At 44.5% G+C, this 13211-nt stretch overlaps 1 protein-coding gene across 2 annotated transcripts in view; it reads right to left on the bottom strand.

Annotated features, from left to right (window-relative positions):
- Window positions 1-13211, bottom strand: part of Ano2 (anoctamin 2) — a 353619-nt gene that overhangs the window by 71323 nt on the left and 269085 nt on the right. For both annotated transcript variants that reach the window (XM_005365256.3, XM_013352922.2), the window contains one exon: window positions 4577-4651. In XM_005365256.3, coding sequence (XP_005365313.1) covers window positions 4577-4651 — 75 coding nt within the window. The remainder of the gene's footprint in view (window positions 1-4576; window positions 4652-13211) is intronic.

Genomic DNA, 13211 nt, shown 5'->3' with positions numbered 1-13211 from the left:
CATGTAACAAAGATGAACTGGGAAGTAGCTGGGCTGAGCCGCAGGTTTCAGGTCATGAGCGTCTGGGATGCTCTTACAGAGAGAAGTGGGGAGAGCAAGAAAACTCTGCTGATGTTTAAAGTGTTCGCTAGCGGGGAAGCTTGGAAAAAGACTATGGAGGAGGAAGAACTTTCTAGAAAGCACGGAGAACTGCTCAAGGCAGCGGCAGCCTCTGCTAACCCAGTGGAATGGGGCTCACGCTGGGGCACAGAATGTGACAGTGGCTCCAGTAAACAGACAGCTCTGTCACTGTGTCACAGCTGCCTCTGACATCCATCTGTGGTTTGTTTACTGCTCAGTCCGAACAGCTGTCTAAAGGCTAGGTGTCAGGGAGACGGTGGCGAGAAAAATACAAACAAAGCAACTAACAGAAAGTGACTTCTCTTGGGGAGCTGATCTTGTAGTAAAGCAAGAGACAGGTAAAACATCTCTCAAACTGTAATTCTCCAACCTCAGCCCGTGGAGGAGTAGGATGTACAAGCACGTACCACGTGCTCGGTAACTTTTCTCAGTTCTGCATGGCATGGCTGAACCCTTTCTGGTCCACTCTTGGACACTGTTTGAATCACCACAGCAGCTTCCTGCTTGACGGCCCCTCCCCTCCACAGCTGCCTTCGTTACCAGCATTTCCCATGGCACCCAGAACTGCACGTCAGATTGTGTGATTCCTCTGCGAACCCTTCTCTAGGTGAGCCCATTCCTTGCTCTACCCCTAGCTCCCTATGGCCTCCCCTGCTGTATCTCAGCCATAACCACATCCCCTTGTTCTTGTTCACTGCTCTTCTTCGCACTGGGCATCCTACCAGGCGCCGTATCCTGGAGTCCTTTTCCTCACTCTTCCTTCTGACTCCAAAACACCAGCGTGGCTGGTTCTCTCTCCTATTACAGATCCTTGCTAAAATCTTAATGAGCCTTCCTCCTTTGACTTATTTAATAGATGCATTTGTGATTTTAAATTTTGTTTTATTGGGAACATACAGAACATTACACACACACACACACACACACACACACACACACACACACACACACAGATGTAAAAACAAACTCCAATGTATCTTGCCTGCCTCACATCAAACACAAGATCTCTTATCCAGGTTCTTCCTTCAGTCTTAATAGGCTGCTTAGTTGGGTGGCAGTCACTTCTTTCTTTACTTTTACTGTACGGTTACTTAGGAATGCATCTTTAAACCTGCCATCTCGGCTCGCCTCCTTCTGAACATTGCCTGATAACAATCAAACCGTGTATATTCTTTGTCCCTTCTTTTCCCACCCATGCTGCTCTGTAGCATGATTCGCTTGCTTGTTTTCATGGCTATGTGGTCCTTAACTGTGTAAATAGATCTCGGTTTATTTATCCATTCCCAAGGGGATAGGCGTATGGGCTGTTGGCAGTTTGGGGCTGTTATAAACAGTACCGCACAGACTTTTCCCCTGTGTGTACTTTGCTGCGTGTGCACATAAGGATTTCTAGGGCACGCACCTAGGCGTGGAATTTCAGGGCTCTAGGCTTTAAGTCTCGCTTTTACTAAGTGATGCCAGAATGTTTCTAGAGGCATCTTTAAATAATTTCTCAAATGAACTCCCACCAGCATTGTACAAGTTTCTTTTGATCTAGATCTTTCCCAACACTTGCTATTGACAGACTTCTTAATGACAAGATGTCTGTTGAGTGCATATGGTGTTTCATCATGGTTTAAATTAGAATTTCCATGAATACTAATGTAGGCTGATTGGCCACTGGAGCTCTTCTTCTGTGTAGTGCCCATGGAGGTAGTTTTTTTGAGTTTTTATTGAGTTATATATTTCCCTGAGTTTGTGATTCTTTATGTACTTTGAGACCAGCTTTTGGTGAATTGTGGTTTAAAAAATTTAGTGAACTTTGAGCTGGACATAGTCTTTATTTTCACACATCTTGCTTCCCATAGAATCACCCCAGCCAAGGCCTTGTTTAGATGGGAAAAATGTCCTTGAAATGAGAGCAGCCTTAGTGCAAAGGTGTCTGTTCTGTTGTTCCTACACCTCCTCCAGATCTCAGCCCAGTGCTCTTACTATCCTGGCAGCCTTTGAGGGCTTTAACAAGACTACAAAACATACTTATCCAGTATCTTCCACTCAATTCCAGTTGTGTGACAAGATCCTCACCCACCACTACTAATGGTGGATGTTGGCTTTATTATTTATCAACTTATCACACGCACAATGTTTAAAATATCTCTGTTTTCAGTCCAGGCTAGCCATGAGCTCCAGATCCCCCTGTCTCAGCCTCCCATGCACCAGGGCTACGGGTGTGCACCACCACTCTGACCTTGCCTATAAACCCCTTTTATTGTTTTCTTTCATTCTCTGCTTTGTCTGGGCCCCGAGAAACAGCATTAGGCACACAACTGCATTCATTAAATACTCCTTCAGTGGTGAATGAACTTCCTAACAGCGATGTGCGCCCTGCAGCAGGCTCTGGAGCACTAAACTGATTCAACTTCCTATCACCGTATCTAACATGCTGCAGTCCACTGCACTCTTAAAGAACCTCTCGTTCCTCGGGCTTCTTTGTCAGTAAGAGGAAAACAAAGTTAGACTGCAAAGCTTTGACCACTCTGCCCTTCGTCTGCAGAAGAAGGTCTTGAGTTTGATGTCTAAGCTAAGAACATTTATGTTTCGGACAGGGTCTCACTGTGTAGCCCAGGCTGGCCTCACATTTGAAATCCCCTTGTCTCTACCTCTGGAATGTTGGGATTATAGGAATGTGGCACCAGGCCTGGCACGTTTTAAATTTCTGAGACTACATGTGTCCTGTCCCCATTAGTTACGATGCCAATATTAATAAAAAAAAAAATGGGCTCAAGCCAGGTCAGGATTAATTCTTGCCTGTGGGCCCAGCAAATGATGGTGTTTCTTGCAGATTTTGAAACCCAAGTAGTTATCTTCTCTTCTGCCCTGCATACATAGTCCAATCCACACATATCTGAGCTGCTGTGCCCACGGTCTTCATTATGAAGCCAAGCATCTTGGCTGGTGCAAAGGAAACTCTCAGGAATCTACATGGATGATGTCAGCTAAGACTCCTAGCAATTGCGGATATGTAATCTGAACTGGCTGGCCATCTTCTGTGACCAGACAAGGCTTCCAGTGGAGGGAGTGGGACACCAACCCAGCCATTTATATATATCCTTTGACCTACAGTCTGTCCTGCCTATGGGATGGGCTGGGATAAGGGTGGCACAGAGATTGTGGGAATGACCAACAAATGACAGGCTCATCCTGAGACCCATGTCATGAGAGTGAGCCCACCCCTGACAATGCCTGGAGTGCCACAACCCAGAGGCTGGGTGGCCCAGAGACCTAGAATGGAAACAAACACGACTGGAGGAAAACAATGTCAATGCAATGATGCCTAATAGCAGCCTGCTATACTCGTAGATTGGTGTCTAGCCCATAGAGAATGTCTTCATCCAGCAATTGGTGAAAACAGATGCAGAGACCCACAGTCAGGCATTAGAGTGAGCTCGGGGAATCCTGCTGAAGAGGGAGAGAAAGGATGGTAGGAGCCAGAGGGCTCAAAGACATCATGACCTAGGCCCTCTGTATAAAAGTAGCAGTTGTGTAGCTTAGTCTTGTGGGTCTCCTAACAGTGGGAGCAGGAGCTGTCTTTGACACTTTTAGAGGCTTTTGGGACCCTATTCCTCATACTGGGTTGCCTTACCCAGCCTCAATACATGGGGAGGTGCTTAGTCTTACTGCAACTTGATATGCAGTGTTCTGTTGATATCCACGGGAGGCCTGCCCCTTCCTGAACAGAAACAGAGGAGGAGTGGATGGGGTCGGGACAGAGTGGAGGTTGGGGGAGGGACTGAGAGGAGAGAGGTGAAGGGAAACTGTGGTCAAAATGTAAAACTAATTAATTAGTTAATCAAGAAAGAAAGCTACACAGGGCCTCCCACTGAAGACGGTCAGACATTAGTAACCCAACAAGGTCCTTCGATGGTCTTTTCTCAGGTCTTCTAGCATAAACTGCTAACCTGACTCCACCATGAATCAATCTTAGACTCTTCCCTCTGCCTTTCCCAACACTGCCAACATCATTAAGTCTCAAAATAAACAAGCAAACAAATAAAACACTCTCACAGTCATAGAAAAGAAAAGAAAAAGAAATACAGCCTCCACAGAGACACTGAAGACTTTGAGCCCAGCTAGCTCTCTGCTGTGGCTTCCAGACACTGTCAGCATCAGTAGAGAGTTATTCTTGACCCCAAAGGGCCACCACAATCATGCAGCCAGCTTCTTTGTATTATTCCTTCAAGTTCTTGTCCTGGCCAAGCACACATCCCACTCCGAGGACATTGCAACTTTAGCCATATATTGTCAGTAACCTCAGTATGGGAAAGCTCCCGCTCCACCATTCAGTACTGTGGTCACACCTTTGTCACCCCCCTCTTATTCCACAGCATAAAAAGAAAAAAAAAACCCATACCACACACACTCAGAACAGGATCAAAGTGCATGTAGTCCCAGCCAGGTGGTCCCTCAAAGAAATTACCATGAACAAGATGGAGGCGAAGTTCATCAAGTATCCTGGGAAGCGGTCTTTCCAGGTCAGTTTATCTTCATCGTCCTGAGATGAAACGAGAGAGTAGAGACAATCAGAAGGCACAAAGAACAGACATTGATTCTCTCCTGTTTTACATAAATTTGCATCTCAACCATTTGTTGCTTTATGGATATTTCTGTAGTAGCTAATGTCTTCTTGCTCGCAAGATCAACAGTAGCCCACTTAATTTTGATTGATAGCACACACCTGAAGTTCCAGGCAAGAGGATCATGACTTTGACGCCAGCTTGGGATACAGGGAGGGGCCCTGTCTCAAAGCCCTGAAAACGTTTAGAATTGAGACAACAGTTCTGACAGCCACAAAAGGTTGCAAAGAGAGTCTGAAGTCATGCGTATGAAGTGCAGAGAAAATGGCAAAGTACACTGTGTTAGCCAGCAGGGAGCCACTCATCACTGCAAGCCAGGAGTGAGAATCAAACTCAGCAAGGCAGGGCCCCAGGCTCCCTCTCCTCTCCTTCTCAGGCTGGCCTCCCAGACAGACCTGATTTGGCTCTAGCAACAGTGCCATCTAGCCTCGGAAAGCTTGTACTGTAAGCTGAGCACCTTCCGGGCCTAAAGCATCTTTCCAGCATCCTTTGTGTGTTCATGGCAGTGCCAGGCACAAAGAAAGTCCCTCAGTCACTGTCCTCGGGGTTTCACAGCCTGGAGAAAAAGACAGCCCGCCCACTCCCAAAGGGTGAAGGATCATCCGTCAGCTTGGGACTGAGGGCTAACTAAGGAGTGAGCCGTGGGGACTGTAGAGAAGGAAGGGTTTGCCTTGTGTGTCTGGAACAAGTGTAAAGTTGAGCTGAGTCGATGCTTGATGCTAGAAGTCAGTTCTTAGCACGTTCTCTCATAGATGATGTCAATATGATGTAAATACGCCTTATACTCAGGTTTTCATAACAGCCAGAGAATTGGTCTCAGACGCTGAGACTACCCAGCTTTTCATCACACCATAAGAAGACACTAAATGCTCAGTGGTGAGCATTCTGATGGGACAGAAGCACAAAAACCTGCTTTCAATCAGACAGGAATAACATTCATCACCGTTCACCCATGAGAAGTCAAACAGGAAAAGAGTGCAAGCTTTGTTTCCTTCTACACCACAGGGTCCACTAGCACACTACTGCTTTCTGAGCCTGAAAATATTCTCCTCTAAGTCATTGGTAAGGAAAATGGAAGGTGGGCTAAGCACACAGCTTCAAAGAGAAAAATGGATTCATGGAGAGGTTTTGCCTGTGGCCTTCCGGGATATACAGCTAAGATCTTGGTGAATGCATTTGGGTCCAATCCAATCATCAGACCCAGCTTGAGCATCACTGATGAAGCAGGCTCTGGGTGATGCTGAGGCTACAGAGAAGAGAAAGCTCAGAGGGCCCAGAACTAGTGTAGAGACCTTCAGGACCATAGAGACAAGGAAGCCCAGATAAGTTGGACCAGAAAGATGGTTTCCACTATTTTGCACGAAAGAAGACAACTAAGGAGCATCGAGTTCGATGCTGTCAGGAGAAAAGCATTCGTTTGTGACATAAATAGTCTTGTGTTTGTTGGAAGATCACCCCTTTCATGTTTACAGTGATGGGGTTTTGTTCGGAAGGCATACATCATAGCATATACACAGTTCTCGTGTCTTCAGACACTATCCAAACACAGGAAGCTGGCAGAAAAATCAAGATTACACACTGTCCTCCAAGCTAGCGTACTAGTAAAAAGAACAGTGAAAAAGGTCATTTATTTGTTTTGTGTTTCAGTTTTAGAGACGGGATGTCCTTATGCAACCCAGGTTGGCCTTATATTCATAATCCTCCTGCCTCGGTCTCCTGACTGCAGAGATCTCAGACATGCACTGCTTACCTGCCAAGAAGCAGGGTTATTTTGTTGTTTCTTTTTTATCAATTATTTTTTATTGTTTTTTTTTAATTTATTTATTTATTAAAGATTTCTGCCTCCTCCCCGCCACCGCCTCCCATTTCCCTCCCCCTCCCCAGATCAAGTCCCTCTCCCTCATCAGCTTGAAGAGCAATCAGGGTTCCCTGACCTGTGGGAAGTCCAAGGACCTCCCACCTCCATCCAGGTTTAGTAAGTTGAGCATCCAAACTGCCTAGGCTCCCCCAAAGTCAGCATGTGCAGTAGGATCAAAAACCCATTGCCATTGTTCTTGAGTTCTCAGTAGTCCTCATTGTCTGCTATGTAAGTCCGGTTTTATCCCATGCTTTTTCAGACCCAGGCTAGCTGGTCTTGGTGAATTCCCGAAAGATCATCCCCATTGTCTCAGTGTATGGGTGTACCCCTCACGGTCCTGAGTTCCTTGCTCGTGCTCCCCCTCCTTCTGCTCCTGATTTGAACCTTGAGATTTCTGTCCGGTGCTCCAATGTGGGTCTCTGTCTCCTTTCATCGCCTGATGAAGGTTAATATTCAGGAGGATGCCTATATGTTTGTCTTTGGATTCACCTTCTAATTTAGCTTCTCTAGGATCGTGAATTATAAGCTCACTGTCCTTTATTTATGGCTAGAAACCAAATATGAGTGAGCACATCCCATGTTCCTCTTTTTGGGTCTGGCTTACCTCACTCAGGATAGTGTTTTCTATTTCCATCCATTTGTACGCAAAGACCAATGGAATCGAATAGAAGACCCTGACTTTAACCCCCAAACATATGAACACCTGATTTTCGATAAAGGAGCTAAAAGTATACAATGGAAAAAAGAGAGCATCTTCAACAAATTGTGCTGGCAAAACTGGATGTCAATCTGTAGAAGAATGAAATTAGACCCATATCTATCACCATGCACAAAAATCAAGTCCAAATGGATTAAGGACCTCAATATCAGTCCGAACACACTGAACCTGATAGAAGAGAAAGTGGGAAGTACCCTACAACAGATGGGCACAGGAGGTCGCTTCCTATGTATAACCCCAGCAGCACAGACATTAAGGGCCTCATTGAATAAATGGGACCTCCTGAGACTGAGAAGCTTCTGTAAAGCAAAGGACACTGTCACTAAGACAAAAAGGCAACCACTGACTGGGAGAAGATCTTTACCAACCCCGCAACTGACAAAAGTCTGATCTCCAAAATATTTTTTATTGTTTTTATAGTGCTTTTCTTTAAGCGTTTTCTCCACTCCCCTACCTTCCTCCCCATCTCCTTCTACCCTCTCTTGTGACCCTCAGGATCCCAAATTACTCAGGAGATCTTCTCCTTTTCTCCTTCCTATTAAAGTCATGTATGTCTCTCTTAGGGTCCTCTTTGTTGTCAAGGTTCTCTGGGGTTATGAATTATAGTGTGTTTATTTTCTAATGTCTAAAATACACTTATGAGTAGTACATATTATATTCATCTTTCTGGGTCTGGGTTACCTCACTCAGTATGTTTTTTTCTAGATCCATCCATTTGCCTGCAAATTTCAAGATGTCATTATTTTTTACTGCTGAGTAATATTCCATTGTGTAAATGTACCACATTTTCTTTATCCATTCTTCAGTCGAGAGGCATCTAGGTTGTTTCCAGGTCCTGGCTATTACAAACAATGCTGTTATGAACATAATTGAGCACATGTCCTTATGGCATGATTGAGAAACCTTTGGGCATATACCCAAAAGTGGTATTGCTGGTCTCTGAATTAGATTGTTTCCTAATTTTCTGAGAAATCGCCATACTGGTTTCCAAAGTGTCTGTACAAGATGGACATGAAGAAATTTTTAATGATAGGAGTTTGGCATTAACAAAGGAAGCCAACTAAAGTCTTCCATTCTCTGGTCCATGCAGGATGTGAAGATTTGTTGTAAAAGGCTATTAACTTAATTACCGTGCTCCTAAAGGACATGTCACCAGTGTGGAGCAGCAGAGAGAGGAGCAGAACTCAGACCAGAACATGTCAACTCTGAATTTGGGACTCTAAAATACTTATTATGTCAGTGATCTTAATAAATTTCCTGTAGAGTATGTGTGTGCATGTGCGTGTGCGTGTGCGTGTGCGTGTGTGTGTGTGTGTGTGTGTGTGTGTGTGTGTGTGCACATGCGGGTAAGAGTATTAATGGAGGCCAGGGAACAGCTTCTTGTGCTGTCCATCTTTTCATTGAGATAGGGTCTCATGTAAGTTAAGCTGCTCAGCCAGAAAGCCCCAGAAATCTGGACATCTCCTCGACCCCCAGCATTGGTTGTTGTTGTTGTTGTTTTAAATATGGGTTCTGGGATCAAACTCAGGCCCCCATACTCACAGAGCAAGCTCTTTACAGACCGAGCCATCTCAGACAACCTCACAGCAGTTTCTCCACTGTAAAATACTCAGATTCCTTACCTGTAAAACAATTCTAGACACCACGCTAAATTAGCATGCCTTTTAAATAAAGTCCATCTAGGGTGAGGGTCAAGAGAACTGCAGGCATACAGGGGGAGCTCTTAGACGCCCCGGCCTCTAACGATGATGCCACAGCCAGTCTACCCGAAGTGGCAGATGTGACAATCTTTAGAAACTGTATGGTACACACAAAGGTGAGCGCTAATCAGCTTTGATGGCACCAGAAGCAGATGATAGTGGGGCACTTAGTTAATGCCACCATTGTTCAGACGCCAGCCTAGCTGTCGTCTGCTCTTATTTCTTTGTCCCTGCTGTCTATGTTTGTGTCCCCAGACTACTGCTCCCATTTACAGATCTCTGCAAAACAAACAGGTCACTAACATCTACAGAAGCCCTTGCATGCCCTTCTGGCAAACTGGGTACTTAGAAATGAAACTACTCTCAGCTTCATTTAGTTCTTAAAGTAATAGGTGAGAATATTGTTTCAATAAACCCCTGAGAGGAAAGGGAATTTTGACAAAGAGGCAATTGTCCCTGAGAGGATTTTTCATATGAAGACAGTATAATTCATCATTATTAGCATGCAGTTATGCATATTTTGATGACTCTTCAGCCATGCATCTACAGTCACAACACAGATCAAAACAGAAATGGTTTTTTATCACTTTCCAATGCTTCTTTCCTCTGTCTTTGATCTTTGTCCCCAACCCCCAGAACTAGCCAAGTCTGTTCAATGTTTAGTGTCCCCTCTAGTTTTGGGTCTTCCAAAATGTCACTAAGTATATTACAGGGTGCGGTTCCTTTTGAGTTTGGTGTTGTTGGCTCAGCATAGCTCATCTGAGATTTCTCCAGGCTGTGGCATAGCTCAGTAGTCTCCCCCTTTACTGAAGCATGGTCTATAGTTCACCATATCGATGGATTTCAGTCCATTTGCCCATTCACTGCCCTGGGGGCTGTTTGGATTGCTTCTAGCTCATAATAATTAACAATGAATCCCTTCCAAAATTTGTATACCCATTTGGATACAAATATAAATTTTCATGTCCCTTGGGCAAGTATCAAAGTATAAACTTGCTTGGTCACATTGAGGGTCTATGTCATTATAAGAAGAAGCCACCAAACTGCTTTCTAAAGTGACCGATGCACCTCTACCAATAGCGTGTGACAGTTCCTTCCTGTCTCTAAATAAATTTCCTTTAGGATGGTTTCTTTTATTTATAAAATCTTCAAAGACAATATAGAGAAATCCTATATACCTTGTACTCAGTTTTTCACGTAAGTTCAGTACTTTTCTCTCAACTCATGAACCGATATCACATAATATTATGAATGAAAAGTTCGCACTCTATTTATATTGTTTCAGTTCAAAGCCTGCCTTCTGGCCCAGAGTCACAGCTAAGGTACAGCATTCTGTTTGGTCTTTCTCCCCTCTTGGACACTTTTAGATGATAAAAGCCACTCAGACCTGGTTTGCTGCTGGTGGCTTTGTCAGATTGGAAACGTCCTGGTCAAATGCTTTGTAGAAGGACCCACAACATGATCTTGATTTAAGATTTGTCTGAGGTTATGTGTTCAAGGTATAAAGACAGGAGGTCAAAGACCATTTTGTCATATCCTCTCAAGGGTATAGAGGTACCCTGTCACTGATGAGAACCCTGATTTCCTGGGGTATGTTGCAATTCTCTATGAGAAAGTTTCCTCCTGCCTCTCCCATTCTGCACTTTGTTCTTTAAAAGGAGGCACCCACCTCCATATTTGAAGGTATGGAGCTATATTTCCATCTTCAAGGAAGCAATACCTACAGGGACATATATGTTTTTAATATATATTTTTACTCTATTGGATGTCCACAAAGAATGCTTATAGGAAGATATGCCCAATATTTCTCCAAACTCTTAAAAAAACAATAAAACACAAAAGCATGAAGATGATAAATGCCAAGCCATCAGTAAGGAGCATGCTCAGCTTAGAGTTGGCCTTGGGCTTCAAAGAAAGCAGGATGCTGGCCTCTTCCCTTCTCTTCCTTCCAGGACGCCTACAAAGGACAGGGGCCAGGAAGCACCAACATCTGGACCCATCTGCCTCCTCACCTGCAGGCTACGAACAAGAGCAGCTGGAATGGGAATGGAATGGTCTTGTTAGAATAATCATATGCTGGGCCTGCGTTCCTGCAAGTAGTGGGGACAGTATCCAAAAGAGGGGGAAGAACCTGAGAGATTGAGAAGTCCAACACCTGGATCTCATCCCTGTGCCCACCTCTGGATTAGCCATGCAACTTTGGGTGCTGTTATACTTTGGTTTCTCTGAACAATATTACAGCTCCCTTTAGAATGAGATAAGCGGAGCACTTATCTACTTACTACTGAGCACTCAAGGAGAATACAATGGGCAGGGCAGACCTTGGAGAACGGCAAGTTCTGTACAGACAGACTTGTGAGTTGTGTTGCTTCTTCTGTTCTGGACAATGACTGTGCACCAGACTGCACCAAGTACCGCAGTAGTGCGAGACACTGGTGATACAAAGAACTCACAGATTTTGTCCCCAAGAAACCTTGACTGTGGGGGAAACAAACGAGAAAGATGGACACAAATTATGGCATGGCATAATATATGCAGAATGCCATAGAAACAGAGAAACAGAGAACTGTGTGGTTTCTTAGTTGTTATTAAAGGGCAATGCTTTCTCAGACAAAAATGATGGAGATATTCCAGAGAAAGCATTAAACCATGTGTTCTAGTTTGCAGTCTGTTGCTACAATAAAACTCCACGACCAAAACCAACCTGGGGAGTAAAGGGTCTATTCCAGCTTACAGCCTATAGCCCAGCATAAAGGGAAGTCAGGGCAGGAACTGAAGCAGAGGCCATGGAAGAATACTGCTTTGGCTTGCTCTCTATGGCTTGCTAAGCTTGCTTTCTTATACAACCCTGGAGCACCTGTCCAAGGGTAGCCCCACTCACAGTGGCCTTCTCACATCAATCATTAGTCAAGAAAATATCCTCATACACTTGCCTATCCACCAATGTGATAGAAGTATTCTCTCAGTTCAGGTTCTGTGTTCTGAGATGGCCCCGGCTTTGTGCCAGGTGGAGAAAAGAATAGCCAGCACCCCATGTTCAGAAGCTGTGACATAGTATAGCATTCACAACCATCAGCCAGGTCGGAGTGATAAGAGGCAGGGTGTGTAGACAGAGTCAGGTCTTACTAAGAGGAAGAGGAAGGTCAACTCAAGTCCTAGAGCACAATGCATCTCTCAGGACCACATAGAGACCCAGAAGCCAGAAGAGAATGCTACATGCCAGCAGTGGCTAGTCTGTGCCCAAAAGCTGATCTGGCAAAGACTTTACAGAGACATCAGTCTCTTGATTTCTCAGAGCAATCTGTGACTCAAGGAAAGAGGCACTGTCCCCATGGACAGGCAGCTCCCTGGTCCTATGGTTTAGAAAAGGGCCCAATCTCTCTGCTCATTGGTTCAGAAGGCTGTTGCTGGCTGCCTCTTCCATAATGAAGGGTTGCTTCTAAATTTTTAAGGGTTTTAAGGGTTGCTTCTAAATAATGTTGAGAGGCCTTTAAAGTGTAATTCTGTTCTAACACCACATGAAATTTGTTGTGGTGGTGGTCAGTATTAACGGCAGCTCTCTGTGTGTTTGCAGGTGTTGTTAGAAGAGGGGGGAGGAGCTCTGTATTACCTTCAATCCATTTCTCCTCTGTCTATAAAATCCTCTCATTCAAAAGCACCTACCGTTCATCCATGTAACCCTAGCTGTGGTTATCAACTGGACTGCCATCTTCCCTTCCGCCTCAATCCTGCCATATCACGAGCAACTCAGACAAAGAAACATTAAAAAAAAAATAAAAACCAAAGTGGTACTGCCTATGAAAGCCCTGTCACCTTTAATATTCTTATTGTCAACCCATTTCTGCTGGCTAGCTTTTTGGACCAGCATCTGTATAGCCAAAACTGCTGTCCAGAACTCCCCAGTTCCACTAGGCATCATGTCACACACCTTTAGTAATCTCAGCACTAGGAAGAGGAGGGAGGAAGATCAGGATATCAGGGGTCATATTCTTTGGCTGCATAGTGAGTTCAAAACCAGCCTGAACAAGGGGGACCTTGTCTCCAAAACCACACACACACAAAATAAAAATAAAGATAAAAATAAAACTTCAGAGGACTACTGAGAACTCAAGATCAATGGCAATGGGTTTTTGATCCTACTGCACGTAATGGCTTTGTGGGAGCCTAGGCAGTTTGGATGCTCACCTTACTAGACCTGGATG

This window comes from Microtus ochrogaster, unplaced genomic scaffold (assembly GCF_000317375.1).
Source record: "Microtus ochrogaster isolate Prairie Vole_2 unplaced genomic scaffold, MicOch1.0 UNK1, whole genome shotgun sequence".
In the NCBI taxonomy this organism is placed as follows: Eukaryota; Metazoa; Chordata; class Mammalia; order Rodentia; family Cricetidae; genus Microtus; species Microtus ochrogaster.
This window is presented reverse-complemented; position numbering and strand designations above follow the sequence as displayed.